The following is a 27,760-nucleotide window of genomic DNA, read 5'->3' on the forward strand; positions in this document are numbered from 1 at the left end:
CCCCCACAGTCACCAGATCTCAACGCTTTAGGTGAGTGTACAGTGTATATATATATATATGCTCTTCTGAGTCATACTTTGATTTATTTGACAAATTTTATATATATATATATATATATATATATATATATATATATGATTTGTCAAATAAATCAAAGTATGACTCAGAAGAGCAGAACAATCTCCAAGTTGAGTATCTGGCAGTGGCGGCTGGTGATTTCTTTTTTTGGGGGTGGGGCGCAGTTGGGCGGCGCGGTTTAAATAGCACTCCACAATGAGTTTGACTTTATTTTAAGACAACACAGTACTCAACACTGTCCAATGACAACTATCAACTGTAACTTTGGGCATGAGAGGTTCAGAGCAGAATGGTTTAAGAAACATTGGGTTGGGTTTCAGAGGTTTACAGAATAAAAGAGGTGCCCAAACCCTCACATGAAAGAGGTTTAGAGCAGAATAGATTCAGAAAGAGAGACATCACATTTTACAGGTGGGTTGTTTGACAGAGTAGGTCCCACTACTTGTAAAGAAATTTAAACTGGTTGCCCTGCAGTAAGGTGACACTGGTGAGGTGGTCTTTGAAGGCAAAGTGTTCCCTAGTGTGTCCAAGTATGGTGTCACAAACCTACAGATAAATATATAGAGAGAGACAGACAGATAAGATGTGGGGAAATATCTACTACAAACAGGCTTCATACTACAGACAAAAGCCAACAATCAGAGTTGACAAAAAACTATGTTTTGTGTGTCTTGATGGCTCATCAACATAGACCAGGGGTCTTTAGCCCGTTTGTTGCGGCTCCCTGAGGCTTTGACAAAAAAAAAAAAGACAACTTTTTTTATTTTATTTTTTGCCCAGTGGAAAAACTTTTAAAGGGAAGTCCTCTTATCTTGGCGTTTTAGGTGATATTGTGTCACTGAAAATAAAAATAAATGTTTAAATATTTCTTTCACTAAAATGTGCGTCACGTCGCTGTCAAGCCTCCGCCCCTGCAGCTGCTACTCGTGATTCAGAGCCCCGCCCTCGCGCGCAGATGAGTGCAGAAGAGCGATTCCTCAACTGCTGCAGCAAACTGAGTAAAGTAGATATACTTTCAGGAAGTGGATCACGTCTCCAAACTCCACTACTGCTGCTGGTTCTGTGTCAGCTCATGAGACACTGAGGCGTCCGTTAGTAAAAACAGATCCGTCCTCCGTTTGCGGTGCTCTAGTGAGGAGGACGCTCAGTGTAAACTTAGCAAAAGATATGCGTTTAAAATGTAAAACTCACTGAAGAGGACAGGTATCGAACCTGCTACCTTGCACATGAGCCACAAATATAGATAGACATAGACAAAAGGCTAGAAGCCACCTTGATGCGCTAGCCTGGAGCTAACACACACACACACACACACGCACACGTTGGGGGTTGCATTGGTGTTTTAGATAAAGTTATAGTCTGATATGATATCCACCCAAATCTAACAATGTCCAACATGTGTTCTGCTGTGGGAAAGATAAAACATTAAACTCTAACACAGGCATCTGCTGATTTTGACACTCACCTCTGCAACAATCCTTCCAAGCTCATCTTCCTTCATAGCCCGGAGCTTCCTCGGCTGCGCAGAGCCACTGCTTTGCTCCACACTTAGCATCCAGCTAACCAGCTCCAGTTAGCATATAGGCTTGAGGAGAAGCTCCGGGTGTACGTCCTCCTGCGGTCAGTGCTTTGCTGCTGAATTTGCCACACATATATATTTGCACTGCTATTGTTAAAAAGATATGCATATATCTTAATACATAGATATGAATAAGCTAACATTTAGTTAAATCCTATGTTATGATGGAATTTCTGCAGTTTTAAGTTCAAAATTCCTGGGAAATGAAAATTCATCCAGTTTCAGTTTCAGCCAATAGTTTAAAGTGAATAATGTTCCCTGTTTAGGGGGGGTATTTGTGTAGTAATCACATTGACTAGCACTTTGTTGTTGGTGATGTGTCCATGCTGTTGCCGTTGCCTGCCTGACTCTCGTGGCCAGGCTCATGTGAACTTTGGTGTCAGCAGAGGAACCTTTTTAAATTGTCCTCTTATCAGTTTTATCTCAGAAGCAGGCCGGGCTCTATTCCAGCCACAGATTAGAGGAAGGACAGGGATTTAAAGGCTGGGCCTCTTCAGTGGGCACTCAGCCTGAGAGCAAGGAGAGAGGGATTTGGTGGGCCCTCCATCTGGATGCTCCACCGTCATCAAAACAAGCTGCACAGGCTGTCAATGAACGGACATGCCTGTGCAGATGTATTATTAGTTCACACTAAAACAATTGCGAAATATTCGCGCGTCCAGATTACATGTTAAATCAATGCACAGATGCGTTAGGTTGCGAAAAAGCGGATTTTTCGCCGGGCATCGCGATGGAGGCGAAACGGCGTTGCGAATATTCGCAAATTCGCTTTTCCGCCTTTTCGCCCGACGCAGAGTTGCGAAAGCCAATCAGCGTTGAGAAGCTCCGCCCGGCATCACCGCCGTCCTGCCGTTACTGAATCAGACTGCGGGTCCGCTGAAGGAGCGCTGGAAGCAGCTTCATTCAGACACTCGTCCTGGAGGAGTCGGAGCTGTGTGCGACTATGGAAAATAATTTGAACCCAGACACGGTGGCGGTTGATGTTCCGACATGTGAGGGACTTCCTCAACAAGTTTAAAGCAGAACTAGTGGTTATTTACATGGTGGATGGCGGAAATAGTAAATGTTTTCACATTCACAGACACGGAGATAAGCCCCGCCCCCTTTCCCCAGCGAATGGTTGCGAAAAACGAATTAACCACATAGAGCGAATTTTTCACCGCCGGCGAAATATAGGCAAAGTGGCGTTGCGAAAATTTGCAACTCTTTTGGTGTGAACACGGCATTACTGTTCAAATTTATTTAATACAAGAGATGCACTATTTATGACATGAGGTTTTTTAGGCAAACATGACCAGACCATTTCCTCCCTGAGGGCCTCCACAGAAACATGTGATGATGTAATCCCAATTTAACCTTTTAGCCGCTTGACATGCTTTAAAGGGATAGTTCACCCAAAAATCATGTGTAACTTGAACTTCACCAATAATGGATTTTAGTATTTTATATGCATATACTAATGCATGTGCGATCAGCTCCTAATAAGGCTGAAGGTGGATACACAATGTGCCATTATGACTCCATGTGTAATCCTACTGCTACTTCTTGTGCATCACGTTCTTCTCCCACGGTCTGCTACCTGACCTCTGACCTGTCCACTAGTGGTCTCTGCAGATGTCATTAGTGACCCATCCACTACAAAACTAAACCGCTACACATACATGTATTGCCTTGAGCCTCATCACATGTAGCTTTTCAGACATATTGTCACCTTGTTGTCCTTTTAACGATCCACACATCTTTTCACCTCCCTCCTGAATGTGTCTCATTACCACGGATACTTTTTGCATTTCAAGCTTGTTGATGATCCCTGACTGCAATTTGAATTTGCCTGGCGCTATCTAGACTAATTTGAATGAGCAAATGAGGGGGAGGGAGATGGCCAAAAATAGATGTTACTACAGACCAAATCTCTGTGGGTTTTGGCACATTTGTCAGGCATAAGCAGCCGAGCACAACAATGCAAAATAGGTATGGTAATTCTTGTTTGTGGTAAAGACGTAAGGCTTATGATCTTAACCAGAATGACCCATGGTGTTTTTAATCTCTCTTTTATCTGAACTGGTGTGGTAGTATTGATGTCCTCAAGGAACCCTCCATTTCAGTTTGCATGTCACCATTTCACAGTAAGAACAGGCCCAACATAAACAGCTATGCTGTGTAAATGACCTCCCACTATAGATCCATTAATAAGGTAATGCAACACAAAAGTGGCGGGCCGTGCATTTTCTATCTGTGCCTTCTGTGCAGTCATACAACAGCTGAACAACCTAAACCGGTACAGAGGGAAGGGTGTGTTCGGCCTCTGAGGAACCAGGAAGCACGGTTCCTTAGTCCCCCTTTGAATGGTGGCATTTAAAACACCTGAAATCTTCTCTGCTCAATCTTTCTTAATGGCTCCCGACTCCTCATACTGCCTTGACTCTCTGCATTCTATAATGTCCATCACTTCTTCTGTCTTTTTTTATTGTGATTGTAATACGAACTATTAAAAGTAGGTAATACAAACCATTAAAAGTAAGTAATACGAACCATTAAAAGTACCGGTAAGTAAAAAAACATTAAAAGTAAGTGATACAAACCATAATAATTGTGCTCAATGAGTACAGCTCTGACCAGCTTTCAACAGATTTTTTAAATTGTGCTGCAGCTCTTCACCACGTCGGCATGGGTTCAGGAGGCTGAAACTTTGGGAAATCCCCTTCTGATGTGCCAAGTTTGAAGCAAATAAGAAGAACTGTGTTTTTCAGCCAAATTGGCCACATAGACAGAAAAGACCAAACATGTATGTTTGTCCAATCATCATCTTCACACCAGTAAATTGTGCCATAGTTTGGGTCCTGTAATAATGCATTTAGAGTGGACAAAGTCTGTCCACGTCCAAAAAGTGGTGGCTATCTCTACATTGGCTTGTGCTACAGTACCTTGAGAAGCAGGTTCCTGGAGGCCCAGGTTTGTTACAAACAGGGGCTCGCACATCCAAATGTGACCGAATGGCAATGTAATGATTGATTAACACGTGTTGCTCAGTGTTTGTCCCTCCAAAGCAATGAGAGCACGGTGATGGAGAACCTGCTTGTTTGTCTGCATAGACCAATACAATTTTTACTGAAAAGAGCTTGAACACATCCTAATGTAACCTCCGTTGACGTTACTTAGCTAAGCAGGACTGTGCTGCCCACTGGCTGCTAACGTTAACTAGCTCTCGCATTTTCAGCAGATCTGATACTGGTTTTGGAACTATTCTATTCATCAGTCTTCTGAATATATTATTATAATAATATTGTCCAAAGGTCTGCTCGGAGGAATTTGATCATGATAGTTGCCACTCAGTTATTACTTAAGTGTCCTTTCATCAGAAGCACATCTGCCGCACTTCCTCAAAACAGTTCATCGCAACAGAGGACTAAGTGGTCTATTAACCACTAGGGGTGCAACCTCATCCAGGATGCTACCTGGCCTAGAGGCCTCCTGACGTGTCACGCGCGTCAGGAGGCGGGACTGTCAGATGTGGGATTATGATGGATGTCACACTGACTGCTCATGAGGCCGTCTGGATGTCTGGCTGGCGGTAATAGCAGTCTCCCTTGGTGCTGCCGCCTGCCGGTCCACATGCTGACATGTAATATCACCTCCCACTACAGCTTCAATATCCGGGTGCAAAGTGTGCCTGAGGAGGCGTACAGGGAGAGCCGCTTGGTCAGACAACATGGAGCTTAGTCTGACAGGTCTTCAATGACCACAGGCAGGTTCCCTTCCGGCTTCACGGCGCTGTAATCAACAACTGTCTATCAGAATGAGTGTAGCACTGACGGATGATCATGATCATTCCTGCGTCTTCTTTACTTGGAGACTTTCATCTACGGATTTAAAGATATAATCCTAGATTACATATTTTCATTATTTCCAACCCCGGTTTGAGCGATGTCATGGTAAACTCCGTTGTGTGTGTGTGTGTTTGTTGTTTGTTTACGCTGATATCTTTCAGACAACTTAAGTCTTAACGGGTAAACTAACATGGCACGGACATGTGAAAGATGCTTATCAAGCTGCTGTCTGCCACGCAGACTTACAGTACACACTTCTTCTTTTCCTGCCTCCACTTCAGAGAAGGCTTGACAATATGTTTTGAGTTGCCCTGGGCGCTTCACAGCAGCCCACTGCTCCTACATGCTTAGGATGGGTTACATGCAGAGGTGAAATGTATTGTGTATATACAGTGTAGGTGTATGTATGTGTTATTTATTTATTTATTTATATATATATATATATATATATATATATATATATATATATATATATATAGCGCTTTTCCAAATGCTCAAAGACTTGACAAACAGAACAAAAACAAAAATATAGAAAGACAATGGAGCAAACAAAACAAACAATCCAAAAAAAGAAAAACTGGAGAAGCTGCAACGGAATCAGTTCTGCAGTGGAGGGTAGGGAGCAGGGGTTAGCAGGTGAAGGCGAGTTTGAAGAGGTGTGTTTTGAGGGCTTGCTTAAATGACGATAGGGTGGGAGCCTGACGGATGTAGATGGGGAGGGCGTTCCAGAGGGGAGGTGCAGCAGCTGAAAAGGCCCTGTCACCCCAGGTCTGGCACTTGGTCTTGATGGTCTTCAGAGTGTTCAAATTGGCGGACCTGAGGCAACGGGTAGAGGCTTGAAGGGGGAGGATTTGTAAGTGGTGAGTAAGATTTTAAAGTCAATCCTGTATTTGACCGGGAGCCAGTGGAGGTTGCATATATGCAACCTCCACTGGCTCCAATGCCTGCGTGTTTTTAAAAAAATATTGATATTTGGTACCAGTGTATCGATTAGGTTTAGCACCCTAAATTGCGGCTGAAGGCTGAGCCATCGGAGATAGTGTGTGAATGTGTATCTTTTCTGATGTCTGCCCTTTGTCACCTATGAATGAATGAATGAATGAATGAATGAATGTGTGTGAACGGGTGAATGCTGGCTTGTGTTGTGAAGCACTTAGACCTGTATATGAACGCATCCTCTTCTCACCTTCTCCCTTACCCGTGAAAATGTGGCACCAGGATAAATGAGCAGAAACCAATGAGGTGAATGAACGAGCGGCCATTACACAAATCTCACCGCTGACTCAAAGCCTCCCGTGAGCGTTGACTCAATGTGCTTCCAGCTCAACGCATAGCACAGCCACTCTCCATGTTGTGAACTCACAGCGGACACATCTGGGGAGTGTGTTCTCTCCTTTTGACCTCAACTGGACTCCTCTGCCTCGGTCCATCAGCGTATGCACAGCCAACACACCCATGAAGGCACATGCACACTAAAAGAGTCCTACATAGCTATGGCTGATTGCATTTTGACAGGGCCCTCTTCTTATTACAGTGCTTCCAATTACAGCCACAGCAGTCTGCAGTGCAACTGCAGCCCCAGCAGTGAATGACGCCTTGAGGATTGTGATTGCTAATGATCGCTGTCAGCTCAGGCATCAGAATGGAACTATGAGACAGACAGACAAACCCCCTGTGGGGCTGCACAATGAGGATTGGCACATCGTCAGTGAAACTGTTGTTTACATCGCTCAAGTCATCATTGTGTTCATGAGCCGGTGTGCTCAGGTTTGTCTCAGGATGGGTGTTTGGGCTCCCTGCCAGCCGGAGAGGAGAGGAGTGAGGATCAGTGGAGTGATGCTGGAAGGAGTTTTGTGATTGCATTGCTCGTTTGGCTGCTCAAGGATAACAGCTAGAAAACTCTGCTTTTGCTTTCTAACGCTGCTTTCTAACTAATTTGGGTTCTCCCTTATTATATTCCCAAGCAAGAACGTCATTTATATTTTTTCATGATCGTTTCCAAGTCTGAAACATGCTTTTCAGGGGTGTGTGTCTGATCAACACCCTGAACAGGTGTTCTTTTTTTAAATTAAAAAGTGAACTTAGTTTTTCTTTTCTTCAAGACAGAAAGTTGTTCCACCCAACAGTTTGTTCATTGCACATGAAACCTCTGAATCCCGTGGCCCCGTCTTCAGTGGTGCTACTCTGTACAACTCCAAGATTCAGTGGCGCTTTGCAGGACAGGGATTTGTTTGTTTATTTGTTTGTACATGTATACTTAAATCCAAATTGCGAGATTGGGCATTTGTGCTGCATTCATATAGTTTTAGAATAATCTGAAAAATGTGAATACCCTTTCAAATGGGAATAATAACTCAAAAATGTGTTGTTTCAGCAATGAAATAAAACGCATCTTCTTTGTATATTGTTTTCACATTAAAACTTGAAGTTCATGAACACAAAGTCAGACTTCCCAACTTGGGAAGTGGGGCCATCTGAGGAGTACCTGAATTGTCTGTACCCTCCAAATGGCGAGTGTCATTCTAGTTTGTCTCATAATTGGCTTTACATTGTCCAGTGTTGGTGTGTTTTGTGGCCAGCACAGACCTGCAGGTTTTAATGTATGCTTGCTGCCTTTGCAACACTGTTTTGCTCGTCTACTGCTGTCAAACTATTTTCCCACAGTGTTTCATACCACTGCATAACACTGTTGCAACCACGTTTTCCCCCAAATACCCCTCCATTTTGAATGTGTTTTCTCGTCCAGAAAAGCACAAGTGACCCTCAATCCTGACTGAACAACACAGTGCTTTGCATTAAAGTTGTGATTAGACTGTGATTTGTCTGTGATCCAATCCAATAGTGTTTGCCCTAAACCAGGGGTGTCAAACTAATTTTCACCCCGGGCCACATCAGCATCATGGTCGCCCTCAAAGGGCCGGTTGTAACTGTAACACTGTATACATTTAACTACTACCGAACATATTGTTAAATAACTGTCTTTGTATTTGATTATTGTGTATTCAAGTGTAAAAATATAAAACATGCATTTATATAATGTAAAAATATATGTAAGCAAATTTCTCTGTTATTATGACTTAAATCCATTTAATTTAGGGCTAAGAAACCCACATAATTCTATCAAAGAGAAGGACATAACTGGTCCAACAAATAATTGTGAGCAAATAAGAACATCGTTTGGGTTTTTTCCGATACCGGTGCTAAACCGATACTTTTAAAACGATACCGGTGTCTAAACGGTGCCTGAACCCAGTGGCGGTTCTACATGTAACTACGCGCCTTTTACACTCAATTAAAAACCAAACAGTGCATCTTAAGGACACAAGGTAATACAACACACATAATAATTGTATAACTTCAGCCTTTTTTAACAAACTCAGTGCTTTCATGCACAAACAGAAAAAGTCGGGAATGATATCACAAATAGTCCGGTGTGTAAACTCATGCAAGTAAAGCGTGTTGTGAACGAGGAGTGTGAATAGATGGCACACAAAGTCACATGTGACCTTGGATGACCCCCCACCACCCCGCAGCCGGGTATAACTTCCTGAATATTACTGAATATATCCAGTGTGAAACACTGCCTATGGCGGTCAGTAAGGATGAAATAGAACACCGAAAACAGGTCAGCGACCGACTGAAAACGGGTCCGCCATGGTGATCATGTCTTTCATGCCTTTCAAGCCGTAGCGGGCCACATAAAATGACTTGGCGGGCCGGATTCGGCCTTGAGTTTGACACCAGTGCCCTAAACCAACCTTCTACACCTATTGTGATGATTTTTGAAGAAACACACCTGTAAATATTCAAGCTGGTTATACATTACTGTGTACTTAACACTGAAAAAGGAACCTGTTCTTATTTAAGTTTGCACACATTTGAATGCTTCCAGTTTCTTTCACTAATAACTGGGGATTTCTTGTGTTGTCATTCAGCTGTGGCTCAGAGGGCTCTTTGTCTCTTTCAGACTCAGTCTTTTGCTTTTATTATACAAAACATGAGTTTTTTGTAAACCCTTCATAAAAAATGACCTTGTATTAGTAAAGAAGTTAAGAATAAAGTGTGGTCCTCTCAGCCATCTGACTGTAACAAATCAATCTCGTGTGGCAGACGATCCCAGCAGTGTAGTTGCATTGTTTTTTTGTATCAGTCATTTCAGCTCTTTCTATTGTACCGTCTGATGACATGAGCCAAAGGTTGACATATAAACCTGTTATATAGCACCCAGTATGGCGCCTTGGGGGTCCCCCAAATATCAGTGGGTGGACCAATGAGCAATATGTGATGGCCCACAGTGTCAAAACAGCACTTTCATATCACAGTATTAACACGGAGCACCTGCCAGGACCCGTTCTCACAGATCCTCATCGAGCTTTTCTGCATCCCTGTTGACTCTATGATGCACATTGGCTCAGTCTGCTGGAGCGAGTGTCTGAAGGTGAGAGCCAGGAAATGTGAAGGGAGGTGTTGCCAGGGGGAATAAGGAACGAAAAAAGCACTGGGATGTGTGTGTGGGCAGTGTGGTGGCGCCGGGGCTGCTTTTAGCTGCTTTTCTTCTTTTCTTTGTGTCACATTCTCGGTCTCCTGGCACCAAACTCCATTACTCACCTGTTACTTTCATAACAGCAGGTGAAATTGCTGAGGAAGGACGGATTTTCTCTCACACTTACTTAGTTCTCAAAGGTCAGAAGGGTTGCTTCCTGTTCCTCTTGTTTTAAACGAGGTCATGTTAGGACAGGCTGACAATTAGTTTATTCTGAGATGAGTAATATGTGTGTGGGACCGGATGTACACCCAGATGTGCTGCTTTACGGTACTGTGGCGGCGACTCCAGTCGGCTGCATTGGAAATAGCAGCTGTCCTCGTTTTCATCGTGCTGATGGCGATTGTCTGGAGCCCATTTGGGTTTTAGAAGTGGGCCAGCTCCAGTGTGAATCACACCAAGGATTGGGTTTATGATTGAGAAACATCCGGGGGCGGAGAGCAGCATCATGCTACGTCTTTACTTTTCGTACTACAGTGAATTGGAGCGGTCCGAGGGGGAACACCAGGGTCTGGCCGAGAAGCTGAGACCACATATTGTTAATAAACAGTGCACCTGTGAGTACATTTAATGCTTCAACAACTTCCCCTCAGAATGAACCCACTTGACCTGACCTGAAACTTGACCACTAAAAGCAGCATATTTTTGGTCTCAGAACTATTTATAGTCGACAAGCTACTTTACTTTTTTTTATTAAGTGGAGAAAAGGGAGGTTTTTCCTGATCTACGATGAAGGCGGTATGTTGTACAGATTGTAAAGCCCTCCAAGGCAAATTTGTATTTGTGATTTTGGGCTATACAAAATAAACTGAATTTAATTGAAATAAAATGCAGAGACAAAATTGTGTATGTATATACAAAAGTATGTATGTAAAAAGTATGTAGTATGACAAAATAAAAAGTTTCTTCTTTTTTCTTCTTCTGCACAAACATCCACATGAGTTTTCACCATGTTTGCTTCAACACCCAATCAGTAGGGGTGGGAATCACCAGAGGTCCCATGATTCGATTTTATCACGATACTTGAGTCCCGATTCGATACTATCACGATACTGCGATACTATTACGATACTGCAATATATTGAGTATTGGGATTCATTCAATTTTTTCCACCGCGAATGGTCCCCAAAGGAAAACTTTGTCAAGATATTGTATCTAAGAAGATAACGTTTTCAGTCTGTTCATCTCACTTCAATAATTTTTATTATCGAATTGCAGCAAAATGTGATTGTCAATACAACTGTTTGTATTACAGTCTACCAGTGGGGGGCCGTGGATTTCCTACCTACGCATTCAGTGGATCAGCTGTTTAACAGCGCAGCGCACCCCTGAATCAGACGTCCAGACTCTCTAGAAGGCCATTCCATATATTTTAACCAGGCTACTCTACCACATAGAAAGAGAGGTGAAATGTGATTGGATAAAGATGCTGTTAACCAGCTCCCAAGCCGAGCCATACCAGAGGCCTGAAGGAGCAGAGGAACAGATGAAGACAGCTGTGCAATGAGAAAATACAAAGAGGCAGTAACTGTCGCTGGTCCTTTAGCCGATGTTTTGGTTTTGTGGTGCGTAATGCAAGAACATCTCTTACATTGCAGCAGTAGTCATTGCGGCTTTCATGGTCACATGACATCTCTTCTACATCTGGTTCTCCACATGCTAAGCCACAGATGCCTCGGCCTCTGGCCCGTCGGTGAATTGACAATGATCCCTTTTACTTGCTGGTCCTCTTTGTCAGCATTTTGTATTTCTTTAACTGAACATACGCTGCATCATAGATATGTTTCTGACTTCATGGTTTGACCAGTGGTGGGCCGTCAGGGCCTTCTAAGCCTTCTCTGCTGGCCTAAACAGAATCTTTCATCCAATCAGATTTTTTCTCTCCTGTGTCTCTAGGCCAACAAGGCAGTTTAAGCAGGCCTTTGCAGATTAAAGTACACGGGGAGTGGACGTTGTGGTTGATTGTCATGGACTTCAACCAATCAGATCGTTAGTTTGACAAGCTGGGCGGATTCTTTGACGTGCATGGCCTGCGAGGTGGCGTGGACGTATGATTGGTCAGTGGCCCAGCGTGACCATTAACATGCGCTGTGATTGGCCAGTGTGTCAACAGGGCGGAGCTCAGTGGGAGCTGGAATGGTTCAGGCGGAAGCTAGAGAAGTTGTGACATGTTTATTTTTTAGCGTGTTTTGGCGCTTGGTAGATAAGCGGACTTGGTGGTGGATTTGGGGCGTCGACTGCTGCTGTCGAGCGGCTGTGTTCTGCCCCTAGAACGCGTGGAGGTTTCCGGGCCGCGGCAGGGAGGCTCGGCTGTCCTCACCGGTCCATGGCGCCTGTTGCTGGAACTGAAGCTCCGTAAACCGTACGACCGCGTTGCTGAACTTGTTGTTAATAAGGACAGGCGGATGGACTTTGTTTTTAAGTGAACAGCATCAGGTGAGTTGCTTTTTGTGTTTCATCTGCGGTGGCGTTGTGTTGTGTGCTGTTTTTTTTTAATCATGGATTGTTTTGTCATGTTATAACGAAGTGTGGTTCTTGTTGATGCGGGGAAATCCGACGGGGTCGGGTGGGTCAGAGAGGCGCTGCGTGAGCTCTTCCCGACTCAGAAACGTCCGCTGAAAAAAAAAAAACTCCTTCTTCACTACTTTTACTTCTTTCTTTTTTTTCGAGAATAGGCGCGGGGGGCTTGCCGCTTATACGGTTAAAATAGCTCCGCGGATCGGTCCACACCGTGTGACCTCCATGCCCATAATAGTGCAAAGAAATCGGCCATATAGCAGAGTGAGCGTCTGCTGTCCACACATGACGCCGTGTAGTGGGCAGCGCCGTGTTCAATACATGCGCGGGTCAGACAGGAACTCCCGGGACATTTTTTTTCTTCTTCCCCAGTCCGCACCTGATGTGGACACACGTCATTGAAGGCCTTGGTCTAAAACCCACGGCCCGCCACTGGGTTTGACCAGATAACACTTGCTGTACTTGCAGTAATACTCTAGATGTGCCAGAGTTTTACTCAGTAATGACTTACGACTGTTGGTTTTACGGCACATTTGTTCCTAGGGTCACAGTGGAGGTAAAGGTGGCTGGTGTTTCATATGTGGAATCTCTGTCGAGGGCTTTGAGGAATGTGACGAGGGCTCAGCAGACGGATGATAACCCAAATGTTGTCTTTTTGTCTCCACAGATCACCAGAAGTTGGAGCGAGAGGCCAGGATCTGCCGCCTGCTCAAGCATCCCAACATTGGTAACTAGTACTCTCATTATATTTTCTGCATCTCATTCTGTCCTCCCTATGATGCCATCAGGAGAGTTATGTTTAATATATGTATCCATGTGTTTCTAAACATACAAAGCTTAGCCCTGAAGATGTTTTCGTAGATGCGTAGAACATCTATTAAATATTGATGCTGTGCGCTGGATTACTTATTCATCCTTAGTGCTTATGACAACATACTATCCACTAAGAAGCCAGAGCGTAACTTCCCCAATCCAGGTCTTCTTGGACACAGTGACCCTTTGATCATCAACCATATTTAGAAGAACACATTCTGCTCACACACCCCTTTTGTCACTTTAAGGGACATTCCCATGTCGCTTCAAATTCATTTTGTTTATACATCCCCTAATCACAAATTTGCCGGAAAAGGGATTTACAATCTTTACATGTGACACCTTCTAGGCCTACGAGATAGAGCTCCCTCCAGATAGGCAAGGACATTTAACAAGAGAAAAACAAGGACCGTAAGAAATGGATCCTTGACCCTGCAGTGTTACCCCTAGGTTTACAGCTCTTAAACCAGTGGTTCTCAAACCTTTTCTGTCACGCACACTTTGGAGGAAGAAAAATGTTCATGCCCCAACAAAGTTGTAACAAAATGGTCCATGCTGAATTTTTATTGCAATAACAACATTTTGTGACTCCATCCGTGCTTTTATAAATAATAGAATAAAGAAAATTGCAATCACTTTAAAGTAAACCAGATTGCTCCATCAGACAAAAACAAATAAAATGTGCAATCACTTAGAACAATGAAAATAAAGTTATATCGGTAATAACTAATATTTAGTTACTACTAAATAGCTTATTGTGGAAAACAATATGCTATTTTTTTGCATAACAGAATTAGTGCAGATGTGAGCCATTATTATTTGTAGCTGCAATGAGCTGCTTTCCTCTACAAATCTCAATTCATGCTCAATGTTGAGCTGATATCTGTATTCTGTTTTGAGAGACGCAACAGCAGAAAAGACGACCTCACGGAGATCTCACAGAGATGCTTTTGGCAAGAATCCAGGCCAAATGTTTTGTTCATTTGACAAAAAGATTTTAACCTGAAAAATCAAGTTTTGTTAATCTGTGCGGATCATAGTTTCCACAGCTGACCGTCACCTTTACGCGGTGTTTCAGTATATAGGTGTATTAATGCATAGACGGGCATCAGCTTGACATCAGATTAATAAATATATATATATATATATATATATATATATATATATATATATATATATATATATATATATATATATATATATATATATATATATATATATATAAAGGATTTATTGACGTGAATAGGCATCGGTACGTAGCGCCAACTTTCACGTGTCCTCTGCGTCTCAATCAAGTACAGCCTCGCGAAGTTTAGAAAAATCACCATAGCAACACATTTGAAATCCCTTAACCTGCTCCAGAGCAGAGAGTTTAGTGAAATTCCCTGGATAAGCTGGACTAAGCCACTCCCACCGGACAAAAAAGGCAGCTCCCTTCCTCATTGATGAAGGAGCGCTATTAGTTATATTAGTTTTTAGGGCTGCAGCTAACAATTATTTTAATAATCGATTAATCGGTTGATTATTTTTTCGATTAATCGATGAATCGGATAAAAAAAACAAATAAATTCCAAAAGCATTCATTTCCAACCCTTTATTCAAAACAGAAGTGACAGTGCAAAACATCTTCAGAAAGCACAAACGGGTTGCTCCTTGAACATCCCTGAGCTGTTAATTAAACAAATACAATAAAAATGGACTAACACAAAAAACATACACATGTATGCTTTACATCTGCCAAATGTGAGCCCTTTTTTACTATAATTGATCTCCTTTGAGCAGAGGCTGCATTTAGCATACCCTGCTTTATCAATATGTATGAAACACTGGGACAGTGGGAAGCTGTACTGCTCCTCTCACGTCTGTTTTGACCTCCACCTTCAGGCCCAGCTCCACTTCATCTCAGCCCTGCATCAAGCTGCGCTGCATATAGAGCGTCCTCTTCCTTAACTCTTGGAACACTGAGGTCATTTTCAGTCGATTTTCTCGATTTGATATCATTTCTTAAATTCACCTTTTAAGGCACTTGCATACAAGATACATACCCATGTTTTACAACATAAATTGCAGAACAATCTCAGCTCTTTATATAATGAGGCACCATTGTCATAGGGCAAAAGTGTAAAGAGAAAACATGACTAAAGCTGAAAAATGGAATCTTGATTTTTGGAAATTCTTCATATTTCGTGTGAAAACATAACTTTACAGGGGGTGTAACTCTGTTTAGGTGATGGACATTGGTTAACCAAAGCTTTTAGGTTCGCAAAAGCAGTGAAATATATGAATACAATGGTAGATACATATAAATATGTCTAAAACTAAAAAGATTATTATCATTTTTTTAGTAGAAATATGGTCTTTTACACCTTTCACCAAAATGATAAAAATGGGAGTGAGAAATGACTTCATACTGTAAATAAAGCTTCATGGGGTGTGTGCAAATCTTCAAAACTCTTTCATCTTCTCGCTACCCAGGCTAACTAGTATGTTAGCATACTACATACATGAGTATGTATCATATGCCTTTAAAAGGTGAATCTAAGAAATTATGTAAAATCAAGAAAATGATCTTGAACTCCAGAGTTAACCACAAGGTTGGCTGTTGGATCTCTGGCTCCTTCTGTCCACATGGCAAGTGTCCTTGAGCAAGACACTGAACCCAAAGTGGCTCCCCGATTTGCTTCACAGCAGCCCACGGATTTGGGATGCATTAAATGCAGAGGTCAATTTTCATTGTACCTGTATTTATATGACTCCATAGAAAAGCTAGTACAGACCATGTACATAGATATAGGTTATTCTATTTTGATACACTATGATTTTCTTCGCATCAAAAAAGGACCCCAAACTTTAACAAGCGGTTTAATCCAGAGAAATCTACACGATGTCTTTACTCTTTACCACATGTCACACTGGGAGAAGACACCAGTTCCATGTGTTCATAATTCACACAGTTACTACTTGTAATGTGGCCGGTGGAGTAGTATTTAACATAAGTGAATAACTCTCTCCTCCCTCCCTCACAGTACGGCTCCATGACAGCATATCAGAAGAAGGATTCCACTATCTGGTCTTTGACTTGTAAGTGCAAGATTTTTATTTTGCACCTCACATTGATCCACATGACCGAGCACATATTCACATCTCGCTCAGGAGAGGTGGAAGCTGACAGCTGCCAATCAGATGTCCTGTCACCACGGCACCATGGGAGATTAGACACAGCGCGTTCACCTCCTGTGTTTGTTTTTTTGCCTCCTCTTTGCTCCATCTGTTCCAGCAACGCCATGTGCTCCATCATCACTCACCCTCAACAGGCTCACATAGACACACACACACACACACACACACCCTATAGGATCATATACTTCAGCTTCAAATATAAGTAATAAAGACGGGAGATAACATTGTTCTCTCATATCTTTTTACTTTAGCATTGTATTATGTGATGCATCAAAATGTCCGCTATTGAAAGAGCTTTAAATACCAAATAAAGATACATTGAAGTCCAACCTTTGTTAAATTGTATGGTTGTATTTCTTGCCATGTCATACAGATGTGCTCTGTAAAGAAAAACACTGTACCCAAATGATCATTCATGGGGGCCAGATCACTTCTGGAAAGAATAATTTCACAATTTAGGTCTTCATGCTCAGTTTACCATAATTGGATGGCATTTTGAATACTGGCATTGGTTATTTGATATTGCCCAAGCCAACATTTCAGTGACAGTCAAGCTAGTTAGTCAACATGAACTTGCCGCTTGGTTTCCTCCCCCAATGTGTTGTTATGAAGCGGAAAATGTGAGTTCTCTGCCTCATTTTCTCCAGCATGAAGCATGACAGAATAAATCACTTAAAAATTAAATGTTATGTTGGTATTTAATTCAGTCTTCAGGTCCTGCTTTTTTATGAATCATCCTCTAATACAGCAGTCCCCAACCCCCGGGCCGCGGCCCGGTACCAATCCTTGGGTCCCTTGGTACCAGGCCGCAGAGAAAGAATTTATGAGGAAGAAAAAAAATGGAAAAATGTTTTATTTTGAAAAATGATCGGATACATCTATCTGTGCATAGCCTCAAACGTGAGACGTTACCCCAAAAATGAAACTTAAAAGTCTGTTTCAACTCGATTAAAATCAAGGCAGAGTATACTGAGATCGGCAAAAAAGCTGTGAAACCCTGCCTCCATTTCTACATCCTGTCTTTGTGAAGCGAGTTTTAATGAAGTTACAGATTGCACATAAAGGTTTAAGTTACGGAGTAGAGTCAGTAGACTGGACATAAACTCACGTCGGGGCTCGGTCTTTTTCTCCCATCACCCCGAGATGGGACCGGCTCATAGCAGAGAAACAAGTTTAGTGCTCCACTAATTCGGCGTAATGGTGAGTTGTATCTTTATGCACTTTATAATTGTCTTTTTGCCGGTCGTATCATTTACGTCATATTTATTACGTCATATTTTTCGCCCACACCGTGAACCGGTCCGTGAAAATATTGTCTGACACAAAACCGGTCCGTGGCTCAAAAAAGGTTAGGGGCTGCTGCTCGAATACCTTCACATTTGTGTTATTATATGTGTTATTGAAGCAGTCAGTTTGGTTTCCTCCCCCTCTCTCTCCATGACTGACCATCCCCTCCCTTCCACCGCCCTCATGTGTATGGTCAGCAGATGCTTGCAGCCAGAAAGGAAATGGCTTCAAATGTATATTAAATGCTGGTGATCTGCCCAAGGGGCAACGAGACAGAGAAGTGTGTGTTCTTTGCACACAATAGAAACAATTGTAGTGTTTTTTAAGCTTAGTTTGTCACATGTGAACTTGCACATCTATGTAACATGAGTTGTTTATGTGTACATTACAATGCATGAAATATGATAATTAATAAGGGATATTATTATGAAGGATTTGTAATTGTATGCATATTAAGGTCATTTTTATTACTGTGTAGTGATGTCCATGTGTATATTGCAATGCTTAGGATGAATGATTGTTTATCAGGTCACAGAGCCACTAGTATGCTGAGGGTCACATGGTAATTTACACATAGAACGTGGTTGGGGGTTTTACAAAGGAGCATTTGGTTTTAAGAACAAAGGGGACTGGACCACTTGTGGTCTGGGGAATCTCTACTGTTCTTATCAGACACAGTGGGGGGAGGTAAAGAGAGTCTGTGGAAGGATGACTGAAAGCTGTAGTCTCATCAGTTGTAACATATAAAACTGAATAACAATACCTTCTAGGTCAAATATTGCGTTAGTAAACACAGGAGGGCGGAGTGAGGACTTCAGGTACCGGAAAACATGAATGTTATGGAGCCATTTTCAAAACCTGCGCCAAAGAGAGACTCCACCCCTGTGGGACTTTTAGCCAATCGCACGCCGTAGAACTAACCAATGAGTGGCCTTTAGCTCTGGGAATGTGGGAGATAAACTAACACGCGAGACTGGAAGGGGCTCGCTTGAACCACAGAGGCGGCAGGTAACTGGGGGACAGACTGTGAATCTGTGAGCAAGAGAGGGCCTCAAGCGACAATGCATATGCTGTTTTTGTGATGAACCTTTTATTAAATACTTTTTAATTATACCTCATCGAATTCCAGACTATTACTTCCCATGATCACCCGGGATTTAAAGAATACATTCACACAACACACAATAGAAACCCTTCCTGAAAAGGATGTGTGATACGGTCAGTGTGCAAATGAAACATGAACAGAGGTTTTAACTTTTTATTTATTGAGAAAAGGGAAGACCTGTAAAAGACTGGCTCAGTGAGAATAATACTGTTAACTCAGCTGCTAGGTGAAGGCCAACAAAACCCCCAAAGTCATTCAAATTCCCCGAAGACTCATCAGACAGGTCGTGGAAAAGAGAGAGGTTTTTCCTGAGCAAATTGACCCACTGGCCTACTTTTGTGAAGTATTTAAAACATGTAAAAGGTTACACTTGTAGATCAGTTTATTTACATGGTTATCAGGGTCAGTCGCAACTTCAAAGACAAGTAATATTCAGACATATCCTGGCTTTAAATCCTTTATATGTTTAGAGTTCAGAAAACACTGGATCCCTTCAAAAAAAATGAAACGCAATAACTGCTTTCATTAGACCAGCGCAATAATGACCTACCATATATGCTGTATTATGCTACAATGGGACATTTTGAAACTTTTTTGGTTGTTGGTGTGCCGTGGTATTTTTTTTTATTGTAGAAAATGTGCCGCGGCTCAAAAAAGGTTGAAAAACACTGGCATGGAAAGACATGGAAGCCTCTTTCAGTTGAATGGACAATGTCCACATACCGTATGCCCATATCTGCTGAAAGTTATTATTGCAGTCATTTCACCGTCCAGGCAAAAAAACACAACATCCTTACTTTGACCCAGTTGGTAAGAAGAAAAGATCTCATCTTGTTAATGTGCAACATTATCGAGCCTTTTCCCTCTCCAGATGCAGAGAGGAACATATGTGATTTTACACTTCACCTCTTTTTCATGCTTGTATTTTCTTTCCAACTTTGTCTCTCCTGTCACTTGTCTCTCCTCCAGAGTCACCGGCGGGGAGTTGTTTGAGGACATTGTTGCCAGGGAGTACTACAGCGAAGCCGACGCCAGGTCAGTGTATCGCTCTGTTGTGTTGATGTTTCTGAAGTTACTCTATTAATGTGATGCGAACCCATTTAGTCTACTAAATAATAATATACTATATCATGAGATTGCATATTAGCTGCTTTTATGTGAATTACACACAATCATACATGCCCTCTTCATAATGCAGAGGACTAGTGTTTCTGTTGTACTGCCTTTGATATGCCTTTTATTGCCAAAACCTTTGGTCTTTTGATTGTGGATCTACTTTCCCCAATTTCACCTTCTGACCAGCTTTTAAAATCCACTCAAAAGAACAGAATCAGAATCAGATCAGAATCAGAAACCGTTTATTGCCAGGAGTGTTTGCACAAACGAGGAATTTGGTTAGGCGGAAGGTGCATACATTAGACGAGACAAACAACAATCAACGACAGCAACAGTGCAATGATGTCTAAATCAGATAAAGATAAAGATAAAGTGCTCAGACAACAGAAAACATTAATGACAAAGAACCCTCTGGTAATTTTTGTAGAGCGAAGCTTTATTCTTTATCCCAGAGTATTTCCATTCATGGATCATCTAAGATTTTCAATTAGCTGATCGATAATCGTAACTCTTTCTGATTGTTCATTTAGGCAAACAAAGACCGCTTTATGTGTGAAGGACCTAGAGTCTGTTTTGTAGTGGATTTTATTGATTTGTAAGAAATTGTTTCACAGAGGACGTTTGAAAGAGCTTTATATTTGAAAAAGAACATCCATCTGTATTTTTCTCTACTTGTCTATTGAAATTGCTTCAAGAAACCGTTCAATGATGCCTTTTCCTACCAAGAGTGATGTAGATAGTGTGAAGATAAAGACAATGTCTTGTCTGTGTGTTAACTCCTGATGTGGTTAATCTAGTTTAGCATAAAGACTGGAGCATGGGGAAACTGATCACTAATTAACCTGTGTCATGTTTACATCTTTGTTAATGGACAGATTAAATAAAGAGGGCATCATTGTGGTGGTTCTAGGGTGAGTTATGAGTATTTCCTCTTCTGCTAACAGCTCGGTGCAGTGATTGTCTGCAGCCTCTGAGCATCTCGTCACTGCCAGGTTGCCAGGTTTGGTACGACTATACGTGCACAGAGACTTGTACCTAAACTTGTTTTCCGCTGTGTCTGGCAGCCTGCATTCTAGTTAACATAGTAAGATGCTGCAGTGTGCTGCACTTTTGTTTGTTAAGAAATATATTCAGCATCATAATCTCCAGACTAGCTGTTCCCCGCTTGCTCCCAGTCTTTATCCTAAGCTAGGCTAACATCATCTTGACTCGATATTCAACTTGATTATAATCTTCTCGTCGCACTCCTAAAGAGAAAGTGAATCATCGTATTTCCCAGAGCATTGAACTATTCCTTTAAATCTTTCCTTTGTCGATCAGGTGTTGTTGTTGTTGTGGTTGTTTCATGTGTTGGGTGTGTTCTGTCAGCCTGTTCCTGTGTTTCCTGACATTTACCTGTTCTTCCTCTCCTTTTTGCTTCTGGCCTGGTCTCTTTCTCCTCCACAGTAACTGCATTCAGCAGATTCTAGAAAGTGTAAATCACTGCCACGATAATGGCATAGTGCACAGGGACCTTAAGGTTAGTAAGTGACAGGAACGGCTAAAGACAAAGGCCTGCCCGCCTGCGGCACCTTGCCTTGCTCCACCACTGCCTGACCAATCGACCAATTAACCTTTCACTGAGTGCCGCCGCCAGCCAAGCCACACCCCTTCCTCCACCAGTCACCCCCACACACCGTCACCAGGAGTGTCTTTAAATCCCCCTGCTGCAGGACATTGTAGTTAGGTTGACTGGAGAGGAGGCGGTAGGTGGTGTAGTATCTGAGGGTCGGGGGTAGATCTCATCATGACCTGCCCCTTCTGTATGCCTGAGCACAAAGTGCATGTGGCATCTGTCCAACAAAGTGCTCTGACACAGCCACTGGGAAGCCGTCACCTGAGGGGGGGAAGGAGGAGGAAGAGGAGGAGGAAGAGGAGTTGATTTGCTGTGTTTCCACCTAAAGCCCTCCACCGTCACCATTACATCATCATTTATTAGGATCGATCAGACACTTACAATAGGATGTGGCTCCGTCTACATTAGGACCGTTTGAGGGAAATATGTAATATCCACTTCCTCAACCAATATTTCTTCTTTTTTTTTACTTTTTATTTATTTATTTTTTCAGTTAATAAAAAACCCGACAAAACATTGTAAATGACAAAACAGTGGAAAAAATAAGTAAATAAAAGTAATTAAATTAATAGGGGGTCACCAATCGTTCATTATCATTTTTGGTCCATTCTTTACAGGCCAGCTGAGAACATTACTCATCTTTTCCCTGAATGAAGTCCATTTTACCCAGCGTTGTTCATGGGTCCCTGCTTTGATCCTTAAAAGTCAGCTTTTCCATGTAATATATCTCCTCTACAATGTCCAGCCACTGTCCTGTGCTTGGAGGATCACTTTTCAGCCAGCTCCTTGTGATGGCCTTTTCACATGAGTGTCAGAATTTTCAACCAATATTTCAATTTAAATTAGGTTATTTTATTTAGAGTATTGATGGTCTACATAGGACTATTTAAAAAATGGATGTTAAAGTCAAGCATAATCACAACCCGCATACTGTATGTTTAAAGCCAACACAATATTAATTTAAGAGCACAAATGTAATTTATTTTCACCATGACACCAGCTGTGTTGATCCTGCTTCTCCATACAGGAGGTTTGAGCTAGCTGCCTAGCTGCTAACTACCTGTCTGAAGAGATAGCCCTGACTCAGGACCAGTCCTGAGCAGGGAGCGGGAGGCAACCTACCAGATGAGTTCTTCTTTCTTGAGGAAACAAATAGCACAGACACAAGCACAGAGATCTTACCAACCTGGCACCGCTTGCGAGTTTGGCCAAATCACATATTTAGCATAAGTAGCTACTACTGACTACATGTTCTGGCTACGCTTGTCTCTACAGCCGTAGGCACTTTTGCTGAACTTTTCCTGCAGCTCGTTTAGAGATTGTTACTTATAGCTGTCTTTTTTTTCAATCATAGTTTTGGAGACAAAAACAACGACTCATTGAGCATAAGGATATATCAGCGTCAGGGACAAAGATGACATCATTACTCTACTCGACTGTCCCGTAAAAACATGGCAAAGTATCTCTCTGATCTAATGCAGACATTAAACGCCCTGAGTCTATACTCTAACACTGTTCTTGTTTTAATATTCATAAATAGTATCACCTTTTCCGTTTTAGTCATTTCTAGTTCGTTGTGTTGAGAGAATAGAGGAGGACCTGCCTTCATACCACTGTGGTCTGATTGCAGAGTCCCAGCACACCTTCCTCAGCTCCTTGGTCTCCCTCCTCATCCTCTCAGGGGGCGGCCTCCAGCTGGCCTGGGGCTAACACCACTTCTGTTTGGGGACTCGGGGAGAGAACTGGCAGTGTTGTCACAGTTGTAGATAATTACAAAAAATCCACCTTTGTCAGTGGGTGACCGTGGCAACACGGATAAACATTTTGAATATGGAGTAAATGGTCCACCTAGCGGCCCTCTTGGTGGCTGATGGGAGGGCTGCACATCTCTCTGCTAACAAGGCCAGCGGCTTCCCGAGTGTCAAAGCCAGCTCACAGCCGCAGACAGTGAGTGGTAGCTTGTCACTAACACATGGCCCCCTGGTGTTTGCATGCAGTCATTGCATTCAGCAGATCCTAGAGGCTGTGCTACACTGCCACCAGATGGGCGTGGTCCACCGCGACCTCAAGGTAAGTCCACTCACTGTGAAGATCTTCTCCGTTTTGTCCCGTGGCCCCACACAACATGCTTCCCTCCCCTCCGCGTTTGTCTTCTTCTTTTACACATCTGATGCAGCTCTACTGTCAGTTCTTGTTGGAAAATCATATTGCACCATTACTTCCCCAATTCACTTGGAGATGTGATCTCATATCTTCTAGTCATGATACATATCAACCTCCCTCCTCCACTGAGCAGGCTGTCCACTTGCCCCCACGGTGCCTATAAGAAGTGTTGAGGGTTGACAGTGAGGCTGTTTATAAGCAGCAGGCTGTCTGTACATGGGCCTTTTTAAAAAGGTGCAAGGGTCTGGAGAACATCTTCTGAGGGCATCTTTTAGAAATATCTTTTATATCTTAATATTGATTTTATTCAAAACACATTCAGGCAAATATTATTTATATTTATGACAATAGAGCATATGTTGTGCATCTGTGTTTTGATGTTCAGTGTTTTATATAAAGGAAAAAAACTAAATAATGCACCCCAAAAAAAATGACATAATCATAGTGGCATGGGTGCAACAATTGCTCTTTGTACCTATTTAGTGAGTCATCGTGGAGGCAACGCAGCATCTGGGAACCACATCCTGACAAAAAGACTGACAGAGCACAGAGAGATTATGTCTGTGTTTAGGCATCAACTAACAGTACAAGCACAACACACACTCAATACACAACTTCCTACAAACAAGCTAAACGAAAGCTGTCTGTCTGCAGTCTAACTGCAGGCAGAGAATCCGTCAAAGGGAGGAGGACTGATGTCTGTGTCATTCTTATAGACTTCACTCAGAATAATTCATTTTAGTGATATTCATTTTTTTTCCAACAAGATACTATTGAGTTTAGATAGTGACTTTGCTGTTGTCCACATTACTTTTGTTGCTCCAGAAAAAAAGCATTTAGTTATATTTGAAATAAAGATATATATATTCTGATCCCCTTCTGAAAAAGAACCAACAAGTTGCGGGGGCATGGGGGGCACTTTGGTCCCTTTGAACTACCAGTGCACTCACTGCTAAACATCGGCGACACTCTTGGTGAGTTTAAGTTGTTTTCGGCAAGAGTATTTGACTTGTCTTTTACGACAACTTTGAGCAGATTGCATACATCGCTGCTTGGTATTGAGTTTAATTGAAGTGTGTTTTATGAAACCTTATAGCCCATTGGTCATTGTGGGTTGTATTCATACAATCACACAGCAGTGACACCACACGAAGATCTGCACCCTTCTAGTTGTGTTTAAAATGGTTATGCCCTGTGTTAAATGACTGCGGGATTGTTTGAATATAAGTTTAGCTAAGTTCTTACAATAAGTAGTTATCTTGCTGGAGTTATTTATCTCTTTAAATACAACTTCCCCTGTTTGTGGTTTTGGCTGCATTTGGAGAATGATGTGTGAGGGTTCCCACTTTCTAGTAATGAAAGAGTTGGTTGATGTTTGGTACTCAAACACCAATATTTAACTGGGTCTTATAACTATTTGTTATTTAAGGATACAGATTCAATATGGGGTTATGGTCACTTATGAGATGGACTGTTTGAATGTGTTTAAGTGAGGTCAAAGTTTCATCTTGGTGAAATGTCATTTGGACATTAGTGCACCTTACGTCTACAGTGGTCTCCATCTCTCTGTTTGCTTCTTAAGCTCTGATTTGCTAATCAAATGAACCAGGTGTGTCTAAGGCTTCGTTTATATGCAGCAATAATAAGCTCAGATTTTGCATTCGCCGACTGCCATCTCCGCACTCTGATTGGCTGTTGCCAAGCAGCAGCCCCGGCTCGTTGCAGAAACACAAAGCCAATACAAATACAACCAAAACCACTAGAGCAGAGCAGGGGCACCATGGGAAACACTGTTTGCCACATTGTGTAAGTATTCATGTGATTTAATTTCTTATGATAATGATGGTGAGAAAGCATCTGCTCAGGAAAGTAACGTATAGTCTCAATAAAGTTATTGTAAAGCTTGTGTGAAGAGTCTAGATGCATGAATTTAATCCATGCTGACTCGCATATCATAACTTTTTGTGGAGCGGTCATGGCCCATTCAGGCCTGTTTTTAGACATCTGCTACAGAACATAAACATACAGTCAGGGCCAAAATAATTTGGACTAACAAAATGTTTCAAAATTTTGCCTACAAAGGATTTGAACTGAAACAGTCAATATTTGGTTGAAGTAGAAACTTTCAGCTTTAATTCAATGGATATAACAAAAACACCACAGTTTAGGAAATACATCCATTTTTACGAAGCCATCCCCATTTCAGAGGCTTAGTAGTAATTGGACAAACTAACATAGATTATTTGTAATCCTTTGCAGTCAATGGTTGGCTGAAGTCTTCCACCCATAGTCATCAACAGACGCAGAGTCTCCTCCATTGAGATGGTTTGCCGGTCTTTACTGCAGCCTCCTTCAGGTGCTGCTGGTTTGTGGGTCTTTCAGCTCCACTTTTATCTGAAGGGAATGAAAAGCATGCTCACTTGGGTTGAGATCAGGTGACTGACTTGGCCATTGAAGAATATGCTATTGGTACTTCTATCAGCTGTGGCATCATCAATGAACACCAGTGACCTAGTTCCATTGGCAGCCAGACCAGCCCATCCATAGCACTGCCTCCACCTTGTTAACCAGAGGATGCGGTTTGCTTCAGATCAGGAGCCGTTCCTTTCCTTCTCCACACTTTTCTCTTCCCATCATTCTGGTACAAGTTCATCTTGGTTTCATCTTTCAAAGAACCTCCATCTAAAACTGATCAGGTTCATTCAGATGTTTTAAGTCTAATCTGGCCTTTCTGTTCTTCAGTGTTCCCACCTTGTTGTAAACCTTATATATTGAGATTCATGAAGGCCTCTCTTGATTGATGACTTTGACAAAGACATGCCCATCTCCTCCAAGGTACTCTGGACCTCAGTATTCATGTTATGGGGCCTTTTGGTGTCAGTGAGCTTGCCAGCGCATTTCTTATTGTTAGGAATGTACCAAACTGTTGATTTGGTCGATCCTGATGTTTCTGCTCTCTGCCTGATAGGTTTGTGTGGTTTAACAGCCTTTTAATGGCCTCCTTTACTTGCATTGACACCTCTTTGGTCCTCATCCTGGGAGTTCTCTGGACCAGCTACCAAATGCAAACTCAAAACTGTGAATCATCTCCAGACCTTTTATCTGCTTAATTTGTCATGAAATAACAAGGGAACAGGCCACACCTGCCCATGTCTGGCAAACAATTGTCCAATTACTTCTGAACCTCTGAAAATGGGGGTGGCTGTGTACAAATGGCTGTAATTCCTAAATTATTAATGTGGTGTTTCTGTTATATCCATTGAATTAAAGCTGGAAGTCTACACTTCAAATCATTTGAGTCAGTCCCATAAAGAGGCACATTTTAGACAATGTTTGTCACAGTCCAAATACTTATGGCCCTGACTGTATAACATATATTCTGGTTGTGGCCTTGAGCTGCTATATTCGACTAGAGATCTGGTTATATAACTTATTTCCAACTCCTCACCTCTTATGAAGCTGTTCTGGAGCCTCATGATGGAACAATACCTGACTCAGACACTCTTCTTTTAATTTGTCACGACTTGTCTTATGCTGCATTCACATGGAGTCAGGCAGACGATGTCATTTCAGTGAACAAGTCTGTAAAATTAGACGAGGCCAGCAGAGAATACCGCCAGTGGTAATGGTGAACGGCATTGCACTCCAAAGTTAATGTTTTTACATTTTGCTAATTTCCGCAACAAGATGTACAAGTTGCAATAAAACATTCTCAGCTGCATTTTATAGCTTTTAGCATTACTAGAATATTTACATAAAATAGAACGCAACATATTTGTATTTCTTATATTCCATCACCATTCCTATTTCCTTATCTCTCTATCTCTGGTCTGAAATAAAATCCCAGTTATGTCCAAGGTACTAGGGAGAGTTGGATAATCTGGGATATTCTCCTTTTGAGATAACGATTTTAAAACCTGGTGTGTGTGTGTGTGT

General features: G+C 42.1%; 1 protein-coding gene across 2 annotated transcripts in view; it reads left to right on the forward strand.

The window, feature by feature from the left end:
* Window positions 1-27,760, forward strand: part of camk2d1 (calcium/calmodulin-dependent protein kinase (CaM kinase) II delta 1) — a gene marked incomplete at its 3' end in the record, with an annotated part of 69,374 nt that overhangs the window by 15,293 nt on the left and 26,321 nt on the right. For both annotated transcript variants that reach the window (XM_079214948.1, XM_079214949.1), the window contains exons 3-6: window positions 13,213-13,272; window positions 16,385-16,439; window positions 19,900-19,965; window positions 23,659-23,731. In XM_079214948.1, coding sequence (XP_079071074.1) covers window positions 13,213-13,272; window positions 16,385-16,439; window positions 19,900-19,965; window positions 23,659-23,731 — 254 coding nt within the window. The remainder of the gene's footprint in view (window positions 1-13,212; window positions 13,273-16,384; window positions 16,440-19,899; window positions 19,966-23,658; window positions 23,732-27,760) is intronic.

This window comes from Taurulus bubalis (genome assembly GCF_910589615.1).
Source record: "Taurulus bubalis genome assembly, chromosome: 3".
NCBI lineage: Eukaryota > Metazoa > Chordata > Actinopteri > Perciformes > Cottidae > Taurulus > Taurulus bubalis.